The sequence below is a fragment of the Nansenia antarctica genome (assembly GCF_963989245.1).
Source record: "Nansenia antarctica genome assembly, chromosome: 16".
NCBI lineage: Eukaryota > Metazoa > Chordata > Actinopteri > Argentiniformes > Microstomatidae > Nansenia > Nansenia antarctica.
Window position 1 is genome coordinate 24763042 of NC_137686.1, and position 22500 is coordinate 24785541.

Here is a 22500-nt window from a genome sequence, read left to right on the forward strand (position 1 = left end):
TCTGTGTGTAAACCGTTTCAGACGAGAACAAAATGGACTGATTCTGTAAGTGTATGAGAGAGATGGGACTGCATGCTTCCCTGTGCTGGACCAGCTGCGTACAGTGAGGCAGGGCTATACTACTTATGTAAATGGATCTATGTGCTGGAAAGGTATCAAAGGCAGGCAGCAGGAGAAACGCATTGACTGGGTCTCTGAAAAGGTGCCCTCTCTCTCCCCACTCGCTCATACAGAAGCGTGACCTAATGGCACACCATTAACATAATTGCCAACACAACTAGTGTTCTGTGTCTGAGAGCTATCCGCCATAGTGGAGGGGGGAAAAAAGAGAAGAAATTGAAAGAGAAGAGATTAAATTAAGCCAAACTGGGACACACACACCCCCCAGTGTGTGTGTGTATGTGTGTGTGTGTGTGTGTGTGTGTGTGTGTGTGTGTGTGAGTGTGTGTGTGTGTTTGATTGTGTCTTCTTCCTCCGAGCTAGCATGTTTTGTTGTGATGAAAACCCCTGGGAAGGCTCTGCTGGCATCTCCAGGAATGTGCTGTGTGTGTTACAGTATGTGTGTGTGTGTGTGTGTATGTGTGTGTGTGTGTGTGTGAGAAAGAGAGAGAGGGAGGGAGGAAGGGAGAGAGAGAGGGAGAGAGAGGGAGGGAGGGAGAGAGAGGCTCCCTTCCTTCAGTGTTTTGGGAGCGCGCGCCGACGCGCCGAGAACGCTCCAGAATCCGGGGCGAGACACACAGGCTTCACACCAAACACAACCTGCCAGGCGAAATGAAATTCCCATTATTTTTAATTAATCCCTAATTAAAATATATTACTCCGCAGATTCCACAAATCTCTCTTAATATGCAAATGTAGCCAATTCAAGGATATTTACATATCATTAATTAAGGCGGTGCATTCTCTTAGTCTAATGAGCTGTGGCCGGGGTCTGCCAAGGAAAACTAAATGACGGGCTCTGGAGGAGTGAGTAAGCACAGCCACGTTGGGTCTGGATGCCTTCTGTGTGTGCGTGTGTGTGTGTGTCTGTGTGTGTTGAGTCAGGAATGTCAGCCATCCAACCGATATCAAACTAGATAACGATACCTCAGGTAGTAGCCACGTTTGGTTTGGTCTGGATGCCTTCTGTGAGCGTGTGCGTGTGTGTGTGTCTGTGTGTGTGTGTGTGTGTGTGTATGTGCGTGTGTCTGTGTCGAGTCAGGAATGTCAGCCATCCAACCGATATCAAACTAGATAACGACCCCTCAGGTAGTAGCCTGTGTGTGTGTGTGTGTGTGTGTGTGTGTGTGTGTGTCTGTGTGTGTGCGTGTGTGTGTTGAGTCAGGAATGTCAGGCATCCAACCAATATCAAACTAGATAACGACACCTCAGGTAGCCTGTGTGTGTGTGTGTGCGTGTGTGTGTTGAGTCAGGAATGTCAGCCATCCAACCGCTATCAAACTAGATAACGACACCTCAGGTAGTAGCCTGTGTGTGTGTGTGTGTGTGTGTGTGTGTGTCCTGAACTGCGCATGCCGTGTCATTAGCGTTCATTAGCTGATGACGCTACTATGGGTCGCCCCTGCCTTTCTCAAATTCTCTGACATCAAAACTAAGTGAAATTCGACGTACGTACGTTTATGACTAACGACAATGAAGATTGTAATGAGATATCCATATTGGGGCCCCGTCCTGCTGTTATAGTAATAATCATAATCATAATACATTCGTTTGGATGTTTTCCATTGTAAGGTGGCCAGGCAGGCAAGGCAAGAGGAATGTGTCAAATCAAGACGCGACACATATCACTCTTGTCTTGTACACACTACACAAGACGCAGATATGATCTATGAATTTTCATGTTGCTGCTGCCTTGCATTATAGGAGCTACTTTGAAGGAGATTCTGAGGCACGGGTTGCGGGGGGGGCGGGGGTGGGGACCAGACGTTGCTTCCCCTTCTCCTTGCTCTCTCCTTCCCCCGCCTGCTCTAATTTGACACCTAGAGCATTGAGGGGGGGGGGGAGGGGGGGAGCAGTAGGGTTAACTAGGTGGGGGAGCGAAAGGACGCAGCGGAATTCATTAAGCGTGGAAGAACCCACCCCTCTCCCCCCCTCGACCCCCCCCTGCAACGCTAATGACATCTGAGGTTAGGAGGAGAAGAGGAGAGAGGGAGGGAGGGAGGGAGGGAGAAAGAGCGAGAGAGACAGAGAGAGAGAGAGACAGCGAGTGGGAGCAAGACAGACAGTCACAGAGAGAGAGAGAGAGAGAGAGACAAAGAGAGAGAAAGAGAGAGAGGGAGGGGGGAGATAGACAGAGAGAGAGAGAGGGGGAGAGAGAGAAGGAGAGAGAGGGATGGGGGGGAGATAGACAGAGAGAAAGAGAGAGGGAGAGGGGAAAAAAAGAGGAAGGGAGGGAGGGAGAGAGAGAGCCAGCTAGCAAGCAGTGACAGTCTAGCCCTCACAAAAGCAACCATGGCGGAATGAACGGTGAATTACCCTCCTCCCTCCCTCCCTCTCTCATATTTACCATTCCGGCTTCTTCCGAAGCAAGAAGTCCTTTTGTCTGAGCAACCTACAACCCTGCCTATAGACCACCAGTCAGTCGTCTGCTTCCTCCTCTGTCCTGATGTATTCCTCCCATCCTCCTCCTTGAATCGAATAGTTCAGAGGAAGTGGCGAATGTGAGAGAAGAAGAAAGCCACTTAGTGTCTGGCAGTCCTCCCTCACGCACGTCAGGAAAACACCGGCAGCACTTTCACGGCCAGCGACAGGTAGCCTACAGTCAAATTGGGGGGCAGCAGTATAATTCGGTCCACTGCCCCCCCCCGCCCGGCCTCTTGAAAGCATCATCGAGTGGCTTTCACACTCTGCAGGTTGGAGCTCTGCAATCAGAACCCAGAACCCTTGTCAGTGTTTCCTGATGTGGGCTCTGATCCAGTGGGTTCTGGTGCGCTCCACCATCAAGGGTCCACTGGAACCACATTCCCAGCAGCCACCCTGATAAACTGTCGGGGGAGAAACGTGTCATGTGACAGGTAGTCGTGTTTCGCTTCAACGTCTATTGAAACAGGCCGATGCCGACCACGAACCGAGTCACCAAAGTATATACTGTATGTATACTTTAAACCCACCTCTTCAAGCTTGCCTTCACCAGTTAACCCTCTCCCCCTCCCCTCCCCATGGGTCCCCAACACTACCATAATTAGGCCCCTATACTTTCTTTTTGTATTATTACTATTATTACTACTCGATCTTTTCAGTTTGTAAAGCGTCTTTGAGTGTCTAGAAAAGTGCTATATAAGTCTAATGTATTATTATATATATATATATATATATATATATATATATATATATACAGCAGCATTCAAAGTGAACAAACTCAGCACAGTGTGTATCAAGTCACAGAGCAGAGTGGCAGTTTTATTTTTGCAACCACTTACTGTAAAACAGAAAAACACACTTTTATTTGTATTTTTATCAGCGGGCCACTAAGGAGTCGAGGAGCGTTTCCAGCTTGATGAAGAAGAAGGGAAGCAAGTCCGTTTGAGAGAGAGAGAGAGAGAAGAAGAAGAAAAAAAAAAAAGACACAAATATCCGTTCCGTGCCAATCAAATCGTCCCTTAAAAAAAAAAACGATGTTTTTTTCCCAGGTTTTTTCCAGAGAGTTCTAAATGGCTCGTCCATCCATCCGTCCATTGGCGACATGCGTCTGTGACGTCTTCCTGGCAAAAAAACCCCGCCTCGACTCATAAATCCGCCTCGACTCATAAATAAAGCCTATTACAGCGGAACTTTTAAAGCTATCCTTCATTAATGTTAATGGCTTTTTTTAGTGGAGGCCAGCGCTGGTTAGAACTACATGGCCGCTTTCCCAAAAAACTAGTTTCCCTGAAAGCTAGTTTAACCATCTCCCGGATAGGACAGAGATTGATGCTCCTCGCCGCCTGATAGGCTCACGGAGCCATCCATCACCCCCCAGGAACCCACCCACAGAGCCTGCGAGCCATAACACAGGCCGAGGCGGGAGTGGGATGGTTTGATTGACAGCTTTATATGCGTGTGGCGGCTGGTGCGTTGGAGAGAGGAGAAGGCTAGATGTGGTGGTGTGTTGCCGGCCTCTCTGGTGGCTCCGCTCTGCCGAAATGAGTTGTGAAGTGGGGAGCAGAATAAGGAGGGAGAGGAGAGATCAATCATTGTGCCGCCACCCATGTGAGGGTGAGTGAGAGATATCACACACACACACACAGACGCACACACACACACACACAAGCGCACACACTCACACACACTCACACACACACACACACACACATATACGCATCCACACATCCACACGTCACACACACACACACACACACACACACACACACACACACACACATACACAAGCACACACACATATACGCACCCACACATACACACGTCACACACACACACACACACACACGTATCTGCACCCACACACAGGCCCACACTCACAGGCATGCGTTCACGCGTGTGCACACACACACACACACACACACACAGCCACTCACCCACCCACCCACCCACACACACACACACACACACACACATACACACACACACGCACACACACACACACACCCACACACAGCTACACCCACACACACACACACACACACACACACACACATCCACACCCACACCTACACCCACACACACACCCACACACACCTTTAATGCTATGCAATTGTGGATACGCATCTTATTAGGCACATAAAGCTAAGCCCAATGATTGTAACATACCAGAGCGGAGTACAGTAACTCAGTGAACCCAACCACTAAGGCCCAGTAAACACACAAGAATAAACCAGATATCACGTTTTCCTAATGGCCTTATGAATCGTAATATACGAATAAATCACAACATATTCCTTTTTACAACATTTGCAGTACTGTGCCGTATTTAAAGGGGCGTCAAAAAGCTCCTTGTACCGCATTCACCTTTAAAACATCAACAGTTATTATCGTAAACATTATTGCTGTAACACCCCCACACTCACCAATTAGCGCAATGAACAGCCATATTCTCAAACGACTAACAGAGGCACACAATAAAATATAACACACTGGGAAAACACACACACACACACACACACACACACAGTACATGTACACACACACACACACCACATACTGTATGTATTCTCTCCGGCCCCCCCCCACACACACACACACAGGAATGGCAGTTCACAAAAAAATCATTAAATAGCTATAACACGTACAAGGACGGCGGGAAGTGTAAAATTCCTCTACACGGTAGTTATGTTTTACGAGAGGCCACAATTCCACCTAGGGCTGTATATATTCCTCAAACGTCGAGGAAAAAGGGAAGAAGAAAGGAGGGAGGGGTGTGTTATGTGGGAGGGCGGAAAGGGGGGGGGGGGAGGGGGGTATGTTTCAGCGAGCGAAGACACACTAAATTTGGACAGTAAGTAGTATCACCCGGCGGCGCGGTACACCGCACATTCGCGACGCCCCATTTAACCGCACGCGGCGCTCCCCTCCGCCGCCTCTCATTTGCATACTTCAGCGCAGAGCACTTTTGACGGATTAAGACGGATGGGGGGGGGGGATCAGGCTCGCTGAAACAACTGTTTTATCAAGGTTAAACTATCCACCACCAAGCTCTTAACCTAACCTGCCCCCCCCCGGCTTTTATCACACTTAGGCTCTCCCAATATCAATCTATCAATAATGATCTTATCGACGGAGGCGAGAGGCGAGAGGGGGGAGGGGGAGGACGCTCTCTATAAAAGACCAAGTAACAGGGAGGTAAAGAGTTTGATGTTTCTCGTTTTTACGGCGAGGCGACGGTTAAAACGCGGTGGCGTTCGAAGGACATCTCCTATCAAACAGACGAATAAAACAGCTTCCGCGGGTGGGTAAAGAAACCAGGAAGTGGAGCCGCCGGAGAGAGAGAGAGAGAGAGAGAGAGGACGACCATCAAAACAAGAGGAGTTAAGACGCCGTTAAAAAAACGCATTCGGGTTGGAAGCCGGTCGCACATTTCCGTTTTTTTTTAAACGGTACTTAAAAAAAGGATCAATAACCCCGAATGTGCTAAGAAAGACGCGCGAAACATGTCCCAACCAGGCCTCCGTACGGCGTGTTAAGACAAAGACTATAGGCCACACATGCCTATAGATACACACTTCCTGCATTCCCATCCCTTCCCCTCTGAGGCGTGTGGTCTAGGCCCGATACGGAGATCCAATTTGTTTTAATGGACTTTTTCCTTCCCCGGCTCTTTATGTGGCTTTTTAAATCCGTCGAAGATGGAACCCTATTTTTTTCCCTCTTCCTCTGAACAGTGTGAACGCGCGGCCCTCTCCGTGCTGGTGGGTGTGCGCAGCGGTCGCCAGCCAGCCCTCGGTGACCACCGCAGCCTCTCTTCACGTCCCCCGCGGGACACGAAAAACAGACATGTTTACAACAAGACCCGACAATGTCGAACGAACCCAACCGACCGATTTGATTCCGATCAGATGTGTCAACCAGGTATATGGAGAGAGAGAGAAGAACCCGACGGAGAGAGAGAGAGAGAGACGGAGGCGGTGTCCAGATGTCGGCGTTCCACGTGACGAAGACGTGTAAAGATGTGATGTGAAGATGTCTCGTTCGATCGCAACTCAACTTCCTCCCTTTTTTGCCAAAAGGAAGTTGTTACGCAATGCATTATACCGTGCCCCCCCCCACACACACACACACACAAACACACACACACACACACACACACACACACAGACAAACACACGAAACACACACACACACACACACACACAGACACACACACAAACACACAGACAAACACACACACACAGACAAACACACACACACACAGACAAACACACACACACGGACACACACACACGCGCGAAACACGCCACCCATGTTTCCCGAGCCAGCGAAGCGCTCCGAGGGGGTACGTGGGTCCCGGAGTGCAGCTCCAGTGTGGCCTGTAGAGGAGGGTGTAATCTGCTGATTATGCCGGAGCAGAAAAGGAAAATGACAGCGATTAACATAATATCAGTGGGAGTTAACTGTCCAGAACTAACACTGCCAAAGGCAAGCTGGCAGACAGAAGGGAAGGGGCAGACCGACAACAGCTCTGGATCAGGCAGCACAGTAGTAGGGGCCTAAGAACCGGGGGAGATGGGAGGAGAGAGAACCAGACCCACACGGTCGGTCGTCCTACACGACATGTATTTAATCTGAAACAGATCAGAACAATTAGTGTGTGGGAACACTTTTTTTTACAAGGCTTCTGATTGGTCAATTAGTAGAGTAATTCTGTCCAATCGAATGAATACAACCCTAACCCTAACCCATTTTTAGGACGGGTGGGAGGAACACTTGTGAGATGCTGTTTTTGTAGCTTATCGTACACTGAGAATTGATTTAGTTGGCTGTTTTTCTGGGGGGGGGGGGGGTTTCACGAGCTATTTATGAGGTCTTTATTCAGTGTTTTCTTCATGCTCGTGTTATTAGTCATGTCGAAGTCACAACCCCTCAACCGCCGGCTCACGTCCGAGGGATTGAACCGGCGACCTTGTGGTTTTGGCTCGCGAGCCTCCCTTTACCTCAAAGCCGACCTCGCCGCGGCACCATACACATTGTTGTGTGGGCGCGTGTGTGTTTGTGTGTGTGTGTGCGTGTGTCTTGAGGGACTGGAGGAGAAAACAAACACTTAAGAACCTGCGAAGGAATGCCTAATGTGTGTTCAGTAAAAATAAACTGTTACCAGACATGTTTATTTACTCCACAAAGTAGGTTGTAGAGTCGCTGGATGTGTCCAAGATGTGAGAGGAATTCCTTCCACCGTTAATCAATGTCTTTATCAAACAAACAAACTAACCCGTTCCAGGGAAAACAAGCTGCTTCCATTCGGTTGAGGGCATACATTCCGATTTGGGAGGGAGGGGATGGGGGGAGGGCTTGCGTTGCGATGTATCACGTTCATGTATGTTGAATCGTTACAACCCCCCATATCCTCTGCTGTAACTATTTCCTCGTGGGTCGTTCGTCGAATACCGACATCGCAAACACTCTCTCCAGACATCACCTACTCCACCCCTCTTAATGGAGCCTCCCCGGGCACTTTGGAGGGCCCCTTTATCGAGCTCCCTAGGATGGCCTTTCCCCCCCTGACGCCTTGCCTAGCAGCCCAGCCCGGGGCTGACCTCTGACCTCTGCTGTCCCCGGGGGCTCTCACCCCGCCGTACTAAACGCTACCTGCTAGGTCCCTCACGTCCGCCCCGAGACGTCAACACGCGCCTTTCTCCTCCTCCTCCAACCCCTCCTTCCTCCTCCTCTACGCCCTCTTCCTCCTCCTCTACGCCCTCCTCCTACACCCTCCTACACGGATCCACCGCCTATCACAAGGCACTATTACATCCGGCCTGTTATAATTCCCTCACACACAGACACACATACACACACACACACACACACGCACACACGCACACACACAGAGGGTGGTGGTGGAAATTATTTTTCCATTTGATTGTGCAGACACCAATGACAGTCTGGGGGGCTGAATGTATCATCCTTCTCTCTGGAGTATGTCTCTCTTTCTCTCTCTCTCTTTCTCTCTCTCTCTGTCTCTCTCTCTCTGTCTCTCTGTCTCTCTGTCTCTCTGTCTCTGTCTCTGTCTCTGTCTGTCTCTCTCTCTGTCTGTCTGTCTGCAGTGTTCTTTGTCTGTGCCTGCCTCCCCTGCCGCTGAAGGTGGAGGGGTGACAGAGACTCATCTGTGGCCTCCTCTTTGTCTCTCGCGGCAACGGCGAAGGTTTATTAACATAAATTAGAATAGCTCGGTGAGAGAGTACCTTGCCGCTATGCGTTACCCACGGCAACCTCTCCTCCGCTCTCAATCCACCTGAGCGTGGGTGTGAGGGAGCGTGTGTGTGTGTGTGTGTGTGTGTGCCTATGTGAGCAAGCATCCTAGAGCGTGTGTGTGTGTGTGTGTGTGTGTGTGTGTGTGTGTGTGTGTGTGTGGGTGTGTGCATGCGCATGCCCGTGCGCGCACCCGTGTGTGTGTCTGTGTGTGTGTGTGTGTGTGTGTGTGTGTGTGGGTGTGTGTGTGTGTGTGTGAATGTGTGAGAGCACCTCACCGCATCTTAATGTGAAACCACTCTGCGATGAGGGAGACGTATCCACAGCCCACCCCCCACCTCTCTCCCTCCCTCCTCCTCCTCCCCTCCCCCCCCTCCTCCCTCCCCTCCCCACCGTCCTGATTAAAATGAATGGTGCTATCTGCACTGCATGAGTCACTACACAGAGGCATTACTATCAGTAATTGAAACATCCAATCACTACGGATGCATCAGGCTCACTGCTCTTCCTCATCTGACTCTGTGGCACATGATTAAACACTCCACCATGTAAATAATACACAAGTACACCTCCCGGGGTGTACTGTATCTGTGGTGCACACACACACACTGCTCTAGAAAAGAGACACGGTAGTGTGTGTTTGTATGTATGTAGACCTAATGCACTGTAGATACACACACACACACACACACACACACACAACAAAGGGTTGCTGTTAGGGCATGACACAGACACACTTTGACTGTTGGGTGTATGAAGGAGAGAGAGTGTGTTTGCGTGCGTGTGAGTGTGTGTCTGTGTGTGTCGTTCGTTGTAATACCACGTACAGTCAAAGTGTGTCTGTCTGCTGTGTGTGTATCCATGCCCTAACAGCAACCCTTTCAACATCCTAACCAGCCCCAGTGACAAGAGAGAGAGAGAGAGGGAACGAGAGAGAGAGAGAGAGAGAGGGGGGTGAGAGGGGGAGAGAGAGAGAGAGAGGGAGGGAGAGAGAGGGGGAGAGGGGGAGAGAGAGAGAGAGATGGGGGAGGAGAGTGAGAGAGAGGGAGAGAGAGGGAGAGAGAAGGAGAGAGAGGGAGAGAGCAGAAGCAGCAGCAGCAGAGCCACATTGATCGGTGTTGATTCCGTCTGGGCGCGGTGGTGAGCAGCGACTGACAGTGCTCCTAAGCCACAGCGAAAGGCCTCCATTAATCTTGGTCTGCTTTAAGCAGCGTGTATTAATTTGTGTCATTTTTACTAAGTCGGCCGGGGAAGGGCTTCTCGCCATTTCATGTTTGACTGTTCACCGCAGCCGCAAGGGGGGGAGGGAGGGAGAGGGGGTTGAGGAGGGAGAGGGAGGGAGGGAGGGGAAGGGGGGTTCCTTTATCCCCAGTCAGCACGCTGCCGCCGCTAACCGTCAAATCAGAGCAGCGGGGCGCCGGAGGAATGCCATCCCACACCTCGTATTAAAAAAAGGGAATCGACTTGAGCCTTTTTTTTTCGCGTTGGTATGGCAACCGCGGTTGTTGAGGTTGGGTATTTGAATGTGTCGGGTTGTGTTTGGGTTCGAATTCGCGTGTTGCGTTTTGACATTTCAAATGCATGGAATGTGATTGTAAGGAGTATTTTCATAAACGCCTGAACTTAATTGTGATTGTCAATAAGGACCCTATTTTATGGTGTTTATTATTTTAAGACTAGCTACTGTGTTGATACGCTAACATAACATAATATACATATAACATACATATAACAAATAATAAAGATATTAACTTAATTTCCAATGAGCATGTAACCGCACAGCTTTGAAGAGAGTAGCATGTGTGGTGAACCCATCTTCATATGAAAGTACACCAGACAAAAATATGTTCGATAACCAGATAAGAGCATCAGATAGACGATAAGAATATCCCTTTTAAACGATAGCCGAGGAAGCTTTTACTGCGATAATGTTGTTGTTGTTGTCGTTGTTGTTGTGTTCGAGGACTGGCATCAGATATAAAATCAAGCCCCCACTATGCTGCAGAGCACATTTCCTCTCTAAAACAATTTTCGATTGGATAAGTGGAATGGCATTCTCTCTGTCATAATGGATCGGAATATGATATCTGTTATACAAGTTAGAATGAAGGCTTTTCTAAAAGCAGAGTTTGCAGAATGGACGACGGCGCTGCATTAGATAACCACATTGAGAAGTGCAGTAAACAGACATGAAGTAAGAAGCGCAATGCATTCATGTTGAGTGAATTGAACCCCCCCCCCTGCCCCCCCTCTCTCTCTCTCCTCTCTCTTTGTAAAGCCATAGGGCATGAAATATGTCTTTTTTTTTAAAGAGGAATACACACACACACACACACACATACGCACACAATGAATCGGTGTAGGCTATAGAAGTCAAACTGTGTTGACAATATTCCTCCAAAGAGGATATGACTAATTGGTGGCTCAAATCGTCTGTGTTGATAACACACAGGGAGATAATAATAATAATAATAATAATAATAATAATAATTCATTATATTTATATAGCGCTTTTCCGAGGCTCAAAGACGTTGACACTATGGGAAAAACAGAAAACACAGAAACAACAAGCAACAGATAATATGAGCACATAGAACACAGAGTTAACGAACGGGGAGGGCGGTGGCAGGGTTAGGGGAGATGGTTAGGGGTAGGGGAGGTTGTATGCATGTCCGGGGGGGGGGGGGGGGGGGTTAGGGGAGATGGGAGAGATGCGAGAAACACCTCCCACAAACACACACACACACACACACACCTATGACCATTCCATATTCCACACACCAGACCTGTTATCGCAACTAATTACAACTCCCACCTCAGATATACAGGCCTATAATTAGCCTCTTAAAACATGATTAACATGTCTCAATTACGCCACTCAACATTTGCATAATTTATAAGCCACCCTAATTGCGAGTGGGTTCAGCTCGGAAGACGGGAACAGAGCAGGCATAAACACTGGATGGATGTGTCACGTCATGTAATTTCTGGAGTGGGTCTGTTTGCGTAGTCAAAGTGGTGCGACGTCCCTCAGACAGACAAGTGGAAAATGGTCTTGTTGTTGTTAAGCAGAAGGGAAAGTGACTGCAAGAAGTAAGGATTTTCCCACCGGTAGAGAAGTCAAGTTTCTATTTCTGTACGATACATGCCTGTATGACTGGCATCTCATTTCAAGTACGAAAATAACCCTTTTCTCATCAGTATCATTAGTCCAACAAGGTACATTTTTCTGGCATCCTACAGTTGAATTGAGAAGGAGACGAACACACCACCCCCCTCCCTTCCCTCCCTTCCCTCCCCTCCCTCCCTCCCTCCCCACCTCCTCCCCCTCTAACCTAATCAAAGTTCCGCGCCAACAACTTTTTTCCAGACCACTTCAAAAGATGTTTGTAAAACTTTGTTATTTATGAGAGAACAGAGCGAGGTCTGTTCAGCGTTATATTTCCGTGGAAACGAAAACACGGAGGAGGAAGGATAAACTGCTGCTTCTGCAGTCTTCCGACGTGGCGGAGGACATATATACAGTCTCTCTCTCTCTCTCGCCCCTTGCTCTCTCTCTCCCCTCGCTCCCTGCTAGCGTAGCCGCGGTGCTGGGAAGAAACCAAGGACATAGCCATTAGTTCCAGGACAGCGCCGCATTGGGAGAGCTAATGCCTCCATCTGTCACAGGAGATGAGTGGAGAGTAACAAAGAGAAGGGGACACTAACCTCTGAACTCCCATGGACAGCCCATGTCAATTAAATACCGACAAAACAGCAGCTAGCTAGGAACGAGATCGTGTCCGGTCTCCCGATGGCCTTACTGAGAACGAGAACTATCCGTTCCACGGTATTTAACTTTTTATTTATTTATCTAGAGCTCCTCGCTGATGGACTTTATGGCTGGTTTCCCACAGGTAGGGATTAAAGCCTAATCCTAGACTAAAATTCATCTTCGACGGGGATTTTAACATTGAACATTTGATTTAGCATAGGCTTAACCTGTATCCAGGAAACCAGCACAATGTGTATACGAGCGTTTTGGGGTCATAAAACTAACTAGTATTCAACTAAACTAACTAAAACCATTATGGCAACACACCATTAGAACTGACTGAAGTTGTTATTTCACATGTTAGCATCTATAGCTTATGTTATATTGAATATCAATGATTAAAGTCCTCCACATCTCATGCACTTCCACCACTGAGTCATTTCCTAGTGCCAGTCATCAACACAAGTTAGATGAGAGAGAACTTACACGACGTTAGACGACTTACATCAAAACTACACTCTACAAAACTGCCTACAAATCCCAGCATGCTTACCCAGTCACCCGCCAATGACACAAGGTCAAAGGTCACAGAGTCCATGTTGCGTGACATACTGTCAGAGACATATAATTATATTAGTCAACGCTCTCCTCTCTACTTGACCTGAGCCTGACTAGAGGTAATATGAAGCTGTTGATGAAACCAGGCTTAGAGTGTGTGTGTGTGTGTGTGTGTGTGTGTGTGTGTGTGTGTGTATGTGTGTGTGTGTGTGTGTGTGTATGTGTGTGTGTCTGTGGGTCTGTGTGTGTGTGTGTGTGTGTGTGTGTGTGTGTGTGTGTGTGTGTGTGCGTGCTGTGTGCGTACTGCAGGCCTGTAACCCGACACCCAGAAACATTGCGTTGGTGTCTGGCTTCTCTTACTCGGCCAACCTGTACGTGCCAGCTTCACGGTCTGTAATGGTTCCACACAAACAGACACTCTCAAACTGTCCCCCTCACACACACACACACACACACACACACACACACACACACACACACACAGACACACACTAGTTTCCAAGGCTTGTGGAAACTAGTGAGGAGTTTGACAAACGAAGAGAATACTTTTCCTAAAATCCCCACTTTGTGGTTATTACTGTTGTAACACATACGCGTCACAAAGCCTGCCAGTAAAAGTCTGTTTCTGTTGCCAGAAGTCATTGTTTATTAAAGAAAAACAACATGAAGCAAGTTGGGCAAAGACCTGCGAGGGGCAAAAACCCAGAACCGAGACGTGGAGACACACACACACACACCAGCCTCCAGCGCTGGTGCCTCAGAGTTGATGAGCAGCTCTGTTGCTTGTTTAAGCTCGCTAATTATCCTTATCCGTGACACAGAGGCGACCCCAGCTCAAATAATATGGGGGCGAAGGGGGGAGGGGTGAGGGAGGGGGTGAGGAGGTGAAGGGAAGGGGGAGACGGGGGTGAGGGAGGGAAGGGAGGGGGGTGAGAGGGGTTGAGTGAGAGGGGGTGAGGAGGTGAAGGGAAGAGGGAGAGGAGGTGAAGGGAAGGGGGAGCGGGGGTGAGGGAGGGAAGGGGGGTGAGAGGGGTTGAGTGAGTGGGGGAGGGGGGTGAGTGAGAGGGTAAAAGAGAGGGGGAGAGGGGTGAGGGAGAGGGTAAAAGAGAGGGGGAGAGGGGTCTGGAGATAGGGCCTGCTCTGGCATGCAGCGACTCCCGCCTCGGCTGTCAGCTGCTTGCCAAAGGGAGGCTCGTCACGCCCCTGTCCCCCCTCCTCACCCCCTGTCCCCCCTGTCCCCCCCAAGTCACCCCCCTGTCCCCCCCTCCTCACCCCCCTGTCCCCCCTGTCCCCGTGTCGCCGTTGTCAACACACGCCTGCTGTTAACATGCCACAGAGACAGAGGAGCGACCAGGGAACACGCTACACACTCACACACACACTCACTCACACACACACACACACACACACACACACACACACACACATAGGTATACACACACACGCAAACACACATACAGGGATACACACACACATACAGGTACACACACATACCAGGTATACACACACATACAGCGTCCTTGGGCTTTTTGAAAGGCGCTATATAAATTAAAGTTATTATTATTATTATTATTATTATTATTATTATTATACACACACACAGGTACACACACACACACACACAGGTACACACACACACACACACACACACAGGTACACGCACACACACACACACACACACACACACACACACACACACACACACACACAAACAGGCATACACAAGTAGACACTCACACAAGCGACACAGTCTCCTAATTAAATCGTGTACCTAGACAAGCAAGCTGTTAATGCCTCCACCACCCCACCTGCCTTCCAGTATAGATATGCAAACCCAAACACACACACACACACACACACACACACTCACACACACACACTCATAACACATGAATATATAATATGTATTCATATTTCATTCATATTATGCTGCATCGTTCGACATCCTACACTCCAAACAATTACTTTTCTTTCCAGTGCCAGCTCATATATACCAGGAAGCTTGTCAACGACTGAGGCGCCATACCTATGACCTCTATGACCTCTTAGTGCTGTCACGTTATAACAGTCGCATAAACCAGCCTTCCTCTCTGTCTGTCTGCCTGCTTGTCCGCCTGCCTACTTGCTACCTGCCTGCCTGCCAGTCTGCCTGTCTGCCTGCATGTCTGCCTACCTGCCTGCCTGTCTGTCTGTCTGTCTGTCTGCCTGCCTGCCTGCCTGCTTGCCTGCGTGCCTCTCTGCTTGCCAGTCTGTCTGCCTGGCTGTCTGTCTGTCTGTCTGTCTGTCTGTCTGTCTGCCTACCTGTCTGCCTACCTGCCCGCCTGCATACCTGTCTGCCTGCCTGCATGTCTGCCTGTCTGCCTGCCTGTCTGTCTGCCTGCCTGTCTGTCTGCCTGCCTCTCTCCTTGCCTGTCTGTCTGCCTGTTGGTCTGTCTGTCTGTCTGTCTGCCTGTCTGTCTGTCTGCCAGTTTAATAGTCTCTCCTTCTCTGCAGTCCTCCCCAGAGAGACGGCGGAGCTGCAACAATGTAAAAGTGAGCAGGAGAGAGAGGCTGACTCTTTATAAAAGAATATAAAAAAGACCTGACAAATTACAGGCTGTTCTCCCTTTCCGCACACACTGCACTCAGCACATTGGGCTGTAAATGTCACAGAGAGGGTTTCCAGAGTCATTTTCACCGTCGCTCATTGCCTGCCTGCCTGCCTTTCTGCCTGCCTGCCTGCCTGCCCTTCTGCCTGCCTGCCTCTCTGCCTGCCTGCCTGCCTGCCTTTCTGCCTGCCTCTGCCTGCCTGCCTGCCTGCCTGCCTTTCTGCCTGCCTCTCTGCCTGCCTGCCTTTCTGCCTGCCTGCCTGCCTGGCTGGCTGGCTGCAGTGGGATTTGTTATCCGTTTTTTGTGAGCGTAGATAGAGCGAGAGAAAAAACGACGCCCCCCTGCCCCCCGCCCCCGAAGATGAGTCGCGAGGAGGAGACACTCGGAACAAAATGAGACAGGAGAAAAGAGTGTGTGTGTAAGGAGCCCCCGGGCCGCGGCTCTCTAGTCGTCGAAAAGCAACAGCCGCCGCGTCCCCTGCTAAGATACTTGACTTGATGCTCTGTGACCGCCGTTGACGCTGATGTTTGATGATAGCCTGTCTATATTTGTTGTCGAGCTGATCGTTTTGGGGCTTTTTGATGACATACCGTAAGAGTGGCGTATGTATGTATGATGGAGTATAGGGAGGAGACGCATGCAACAATGTATGAAGACTGTAGAGGATTGTGCATGGTTTATTAACACAGCACCACCAGGGATGTAGTGCTACTGGGGAATGACACTGAAAACTCTCAATGGATGTGTGTGTGTGTGTGTGTGTGTGTGTGTGTGTGTGTGTGTGTGTGTGTGTGCGTGTGTGTGTGGCATGTATGAGTGTGTGTGGTGTGTGTGTGTGTGTGTGTGTGTGTGGCATGTATGAGTGTGTGTGTGTGTGTGTGTGTGTGTGCGTGTGTGTGTGTGTGCGTGTGTGTGTGTGCGCGTGTGTGTGTGTGTGTGTGTGCGTGTGTGTGTGTGTGTGTGAACCAACAAAACACTTCAAAAAGGATTCCCCCATGGTGCCTTTATCTTGAGGGGCCAAGTACATTCAAGTCCGCCCACCCAGCTGAAAATCCTGTCAAATGCAGTGAACAAAACACTGGACAGAGGCCAAACACGAAAAGGAACACAATTCCTCCCGTCAAAGAGATACGGTTCGAAAACTACCAAACTACAATACAAATCCATGTTGAAATGTGCCTTCAACGCCAAGCGTGTTTCTAAATTGAGATACAGAGAGCTAACAGGCCTCGATAGCTTCTGTAGTCCCACCAGATTCCTAGTTGCCAACAACGGTGGGAAGAGAAGACAGAGAAAGGGAGAGGGGGGGGAGGAGGAGGAGGGGGAGGAGGAGGGGGAGGAGGAGGAGGGGGAGGAGGGGGAGGAGGGGGAGGGGGAGGAGGAGAAGCCAGGAAAAGGTCCAAGTCACTTTGTTCCTCTTCTTCTTCATCTTGGAAAAAACGAACTCTAGCTGAACCCTGAGCGACGCCAGGCACTTTTAAAAAGAGCCAGGCATAACTCTCTCTCTCTCTCTCCCTCTCTCTCTCTCTCTCTTTTTCTCTCACTCCTTTAAGCTATGCTCCTGAGAATAAGAGGGGGGCCCGCAACCTTCGCTGGCTTGCCACAGAAACAGGACTGGACTTCATTTCTTGCTTTCCCCCCCCCCCCCCCCCCTTTTCTTCTCAGAAATGAGAATTACTAAGTGTCTGCTAATTCCACCTCCTTTTTTTTTTCTGTTGAAAAACCTGTGCCAGAGTCTGACTCACCAGAATGAAATGTCAGTGAATTACACTTTAGGGCAAATTAGGAAGAGGATACGGCTTTATTTATCGATTCCTCCATTTGTTTTTTCTTATTTGACGAGCCGGTGGTTGGTAGTGGGTTGGTAGTCCCTTCTCTCACTTAAGGGCCACAGCCAGGAATGATTCTCTCTCTCTCTCAAAACCTTTCTCTCTCTCTCTCTGTCAATTTCAAAAGAGGCTGGTTGAAAGCTATGTTCGGTGATAAGGCCATATTAAATATCCCTTGTTGATGCCTATCTCTTCAGAGGAGATTGGAATATCCTTGGGAGAATATTCACGTGCTTTCATGAAGGCAGACGACAAAAGCGCCTCTTTCTTTTAATCTTCGCTTAAGTGCCTGTTTTTCAAGCATTCCTTTTTATGACTTTGACCCTGGCTCGAAACACAAACAGAGAAAATCCCTCTAGCCTGCTCCAGCATGTAAAAACAGCTCAACACAAACAAACAGAAACATCAAACTTGGCAATTGAGAGCATGACCGTGCATAACATACTGAGAGAGAGAGAGCACGGCTCTAATAAACGTCTCAAAGACAACAGCTCTGTCCGATGACAAGAAAACACCTCTGTTATAAGTCCTTTTCTCGTCCGTGTGTTTTCTCCGAGTGTGTGTGTGTCTGCCTAAGCTCACTGACTGACAAATGGATGTTTGTTGGTTGTGTGAAATCAATCTAGGATGGCAAAAAGAAGAATCACGTTGCATTCGCTCAACCGTATATCTTCTTACGGCTAGCCTTAGGGCAACGAGTTTGTTTGGCGTAATATTGATATTTATGATGACGGAAATGTGTCAAATGAGTCACCTTATGTGCTTTGCAGTGGGGAACCACTAGACCACTATGCTCTTTAAGTACCTTTGTGGAGGGTGATGTGCTCCAAATATGGCTAAAAGCGTAATTGTTGTCATTTTAAAAAGGAGATTGTAAACTAATCAATGGGAATAATTAGGAACCGGTCACACTCATAACACGGTGTTGGAAATATCAATCCACAGCAGTTGTCTCCACCGTAATTTCTTCATCAATAATTCACAACACATCTTCAAAGACGAACAAGATTGATCATGTACAATTTACAACAACACAGCCAGGAATGTAGGAGAATGTAGGAGGATTGGTAAGACTTACCGGTCTTCTCTTTTATTTCACACAAGACGTTGAAAAGAGCAGGTTTCATCCTGTGACAATTCAGTGCATGTTTCCTAGGAAAAATCATCACATCACTTTAGGCATATCCAAAGGGATTTTCTGAGAATATCAACAATATTGCATTTGAGTTATGTGTGTCATATTATCCCTTAAAACAGTTAGAACAGTATAACGTCAAAGGGTAACTGTCATAGGTTAATTCAGTTGCTTTGAGGATGTGTTACCACAGTACATAGCTTTAAAAACACTTGGTCACCCCATAAAGTCTAATTCTATTACAAGACCTGTTGGATAATATAAAATAAACTGCTTCACAATTTTCTGTAAAAACTTGTGTTTAATATTTCAATACTTAGGATAATTTAATTTCCATAAATTATTATTTTTTTCAACTTTCCCTTTGTCTACACTTGAACAAAGTAAATATAGAAATGTTTTGTAGGCCTACAGTAGGAACACTATTTCCCATGTTTCAAGGTAAAAGCTAATTGTAACGCCTGTCTTGCATGTACATCTTTGAATAACTAATTAACCTGGCCTAATTACTAACATGAAAAGTTGGTGTCATTTCCATTCTACAACACATCGTGAGTTTAGAATGATAAGGTTCTATCTCCGTTTAGGGTAGTTCAGAGATATTGAGCGTCAAAGTTTTTACATTCCATTATGTTTTGTGAGATGGAACCTTTGTATTTTATTAATTAACTAACTCAAAAAAGTCAACATTTAAAAAAATAACACCACACAGGCATTAATAAACACCTAATGGATCAGATTATGTAAAAAACTCAATTTTGACAAAAATTGAGAAAGAACCTTATAATTCTAACGTCACGACATGATGTCTATAATGAATATGATCCCAGGGCACAGGAGAATATAATACGATGATTGGCTCTTAATTTCGACGCGCAGCATGTTTAGATCATGTTCATTGCCCTGGATCCGAAAAAAGGGAAACTAGACAAAAGAATGGCTCTGCAACATGTAGACTCCAGATTACTGCGTAATCCCATTTGGAACGAACGAGAAGGCGATCGAGATCGGATATCTTCACCAAAATCTATATGCCAAACAGGATCATAAAATAATTGTTAAATTCATATATATTTTTTATTTATACAAAAGTTCACTTTCTTTCTCAAAAATTAAAACTGCTTTAAGAGTTGATCGTTATACGCACTTTCTTTCTTTATCCCAATTTAGGCAGTTGTGTTGTGGTATTAATCATTATAAGGTGGGCGTAATTCCTTTCGTAGATGAGGGGTCTGAACGCGAACAATTATTGTTTTAGTTGTAGTTATTTCCTTGGCTTTATTCGTAAATAAATCGAGACGTTTTCATTTTGCTCAGACCAATGTAGGACTATTTCATTGCGCATGTCACCTTACCTGGCTTGCGCCTCGTCCAGGCTTTGGTCTGTGATGGTCATTATTTGCTGTAATATGTCTCCGATATCCTGCTTTCTCCCGTCTCCGTCCCTCTCTCCTCCCGTGCCGTCCTGCCCCATATGCTGCTGGGCCAGGCCGGGGTGTCCGCCGGGGTGTCCGGCCATGCCTCCGACCCCTCCGTGCACCGAGTGCATCAACCTCGTCTGCTCGTCCATCCTTGACCGGTGGTGGTCTCTGCCTCGCCCCCCAAACTGACCAAGACTTTTTCTTTACGGAAAGCAACAGAAGAAGAAAATATCCTTGGAAATTCCTATGGATCCCCCCTGCCCTGCCTCTCTCCTCCTCTGAACCACACGCACACACGCACACACTCTCTCTTTCTCTCTCGTTTCTCTCTCTCTCTTTCTCTCTCTCTCTCTCTCTCTCTCTCTCTGGTACGCTTTCTTGGATCAGGGAGCAGAGCGATCAGACCCTCCCGTTCGCTCGCTCTCTCTCTCTCTCTCCCAGCTGGTTTGGGTGAAATCTGATCTGAATAGCTGCTTTTAGGCTGTGGCCACTCCTGCACAGCTACTGTAGAGAAGAAGAAAAAAAAGATTCAACTTTAAAGGGTTCGGATGATCTTATGCAAAGTAATCGCGCACTCACTGCACCCGTCGTTGTATATGCAATTCCAAATTTCCTCCAGAGGTTGACGAGGGAAACAATGTAACGTGTACTCGATCGGCAGCTTTGATGTTGAAAGTAACACAGCAACTGTTATTGTTCCGCTTAATGTCTCAGTAGCGACGGACACATTATAACCAGGGTATGGATACAAAAAAGGTCTCCGCCCCCCTCGAGCGACGATTGGAGGAGGAGAGCGTGTAAGTCCCGCCTCCTCGGCCTCCTCTGAGCACGTCAATCATCGTGTCGGGGAAGGTGGGACACACGGGGGGTGATAAACATAAAGAGATGTGACCGTTAACACGGGGCCCTGGACTGGGTGGCGATGCAATGATGGATAGAGAGACTGAATATGTAATAAATAATTGTGCTTGGCACCAGAGCTCTGGTTCTAGACGGGACTATGGCGCCTTCTTGGTGACAATGTATCTTCTCGCTTCAAAGAACACAACATGTACTTGACTAATGGTTATTCCAATAAATCATTGTGTCACACAGAAAGATTATAATTTTCTTTTTTCACGACAATAGATGTTGACACTTTTGATGATGGAGTTGTTCTTATTACTGCAGCACACAGCACACATGCTTTATACAGTAATTATGATAAGAACATTGTAAATTGGCTCGTAATTACCTTGTAAATGCATAGACAAAATTGAGTGTTTTTCATGCTATTACACAAATGAAAAAGGGCATGGCTCTTGTGTAGCCTACCCTACAGTATAAAATGATATAGAAATGATATAGAAATGATACTAGAAAACATTGTGACCTACCATTACACTTAATGCGCCCTTCCCATTCAAAACTTGCTCATACAACAATAACTTAACCTAAGACTGGTTGTTTTGCAGAGAAGGCCGTCTTATAATTGTAATTAGATAGTACCTCCCTCTTAAAACACAATAAGGAAGATAGCAGGTGGATTCCATGTTGTGTTGGATGTCTGTGATGTCTCTCAGCAAGGTTGATCTAGTCTGTCCCAGTCTCCCTTCGCCTCCCCTCCTCTCCTGTTATGGCCTGAGTTAAATCGATCAGTCCGTTTTCTCATTAAGTCTTGAATAGGAGGTGAGGCAATAATTGTCACTGGGGGCAGGGAGAGTTAGTGTGTGTGTGTGTGTGTGTGTGTGTGTGTGTGTGTGTGTGTGTGTGCGTGCGTGTGTGTGTGTATTTAGTGGAGGGGGTTTCTGTCTGGCTTCTAGGCACTGCAGAATGCACACACACACACACACACACACACACACTCTGCACCTTGCCGTTTCTTCACGCCTATGACCTGTTATGTGAATCAAATGGTGATCATTTTCTGCCTTATGAACATACATTCTATCTATCTTTCGTAATCTATTTTTTAAGAGCCGTGAGATGGAGATAGTGTTGCATAAAGCGACCGTGTAATGGCGACGATGACATTTATTATTATTATGTCTGCCACTCACACCTTCAACGTGGAATTCATTGTTTCCCAGGTGTGTCGTTTTTACAAAGGTAAATGCCTTTCAGTTTAATGCGATTCAAAAGTTTCAAAGTGTGCATCCAAACTTCTTCAGTAGTTTATATTTGGGATATATTTGAATGTCTCTCAGCGGTAGTATGTCTATCATCATCAGTCCTTGATCTGTAAACAACACCGTTAGGCCCAGACTTAAGGTTTTACTACGCCTCTAAAACAGCCGATTCATATCCCACCAGGATAGGACTCATCCCATAAGACCCTTATTAACAAGACCAGAATAAACAAGACCTTGTTTGCAGTGCTGCCTCTCACAGATTCAACAG

General features: G+C 47.6%; 1 protein-coding gene across 3 annotated transcripts in view; it reads right to left on the reverse strand.

The window, feature by feature from the left end:
* LOC308171466 (pre-B-cell leukemia transcription factor 1-like) overlaps positions 1-20270 on the reverse strand; it is a gene marked incomplete at both ends in the record, with an annotated part of 57944 nt that extends 37674 nt beyond the window's left edge. For 2 of the 3 annotated variants that reach the window (XM_080546316.1, XM_080546317.1), the window contains 2 exons: positions 18644-18717; positions 20056-20270. In XM_080546316.1, coding sequence (XP_080402442.1) covers positions 18644-18717; positions 20056-20270 — 289 coding nt within the window. Of the gene's footprint in view, positions 1-18592; positions 18718-20055 lie in introns of all 3 variants that reach the window. The other variant, XM_080546315.1, reaches the window with a different exon arrangement.
* Between the last annotated feature and the right edge of the window lie 2230 nt (positions 20271-22500).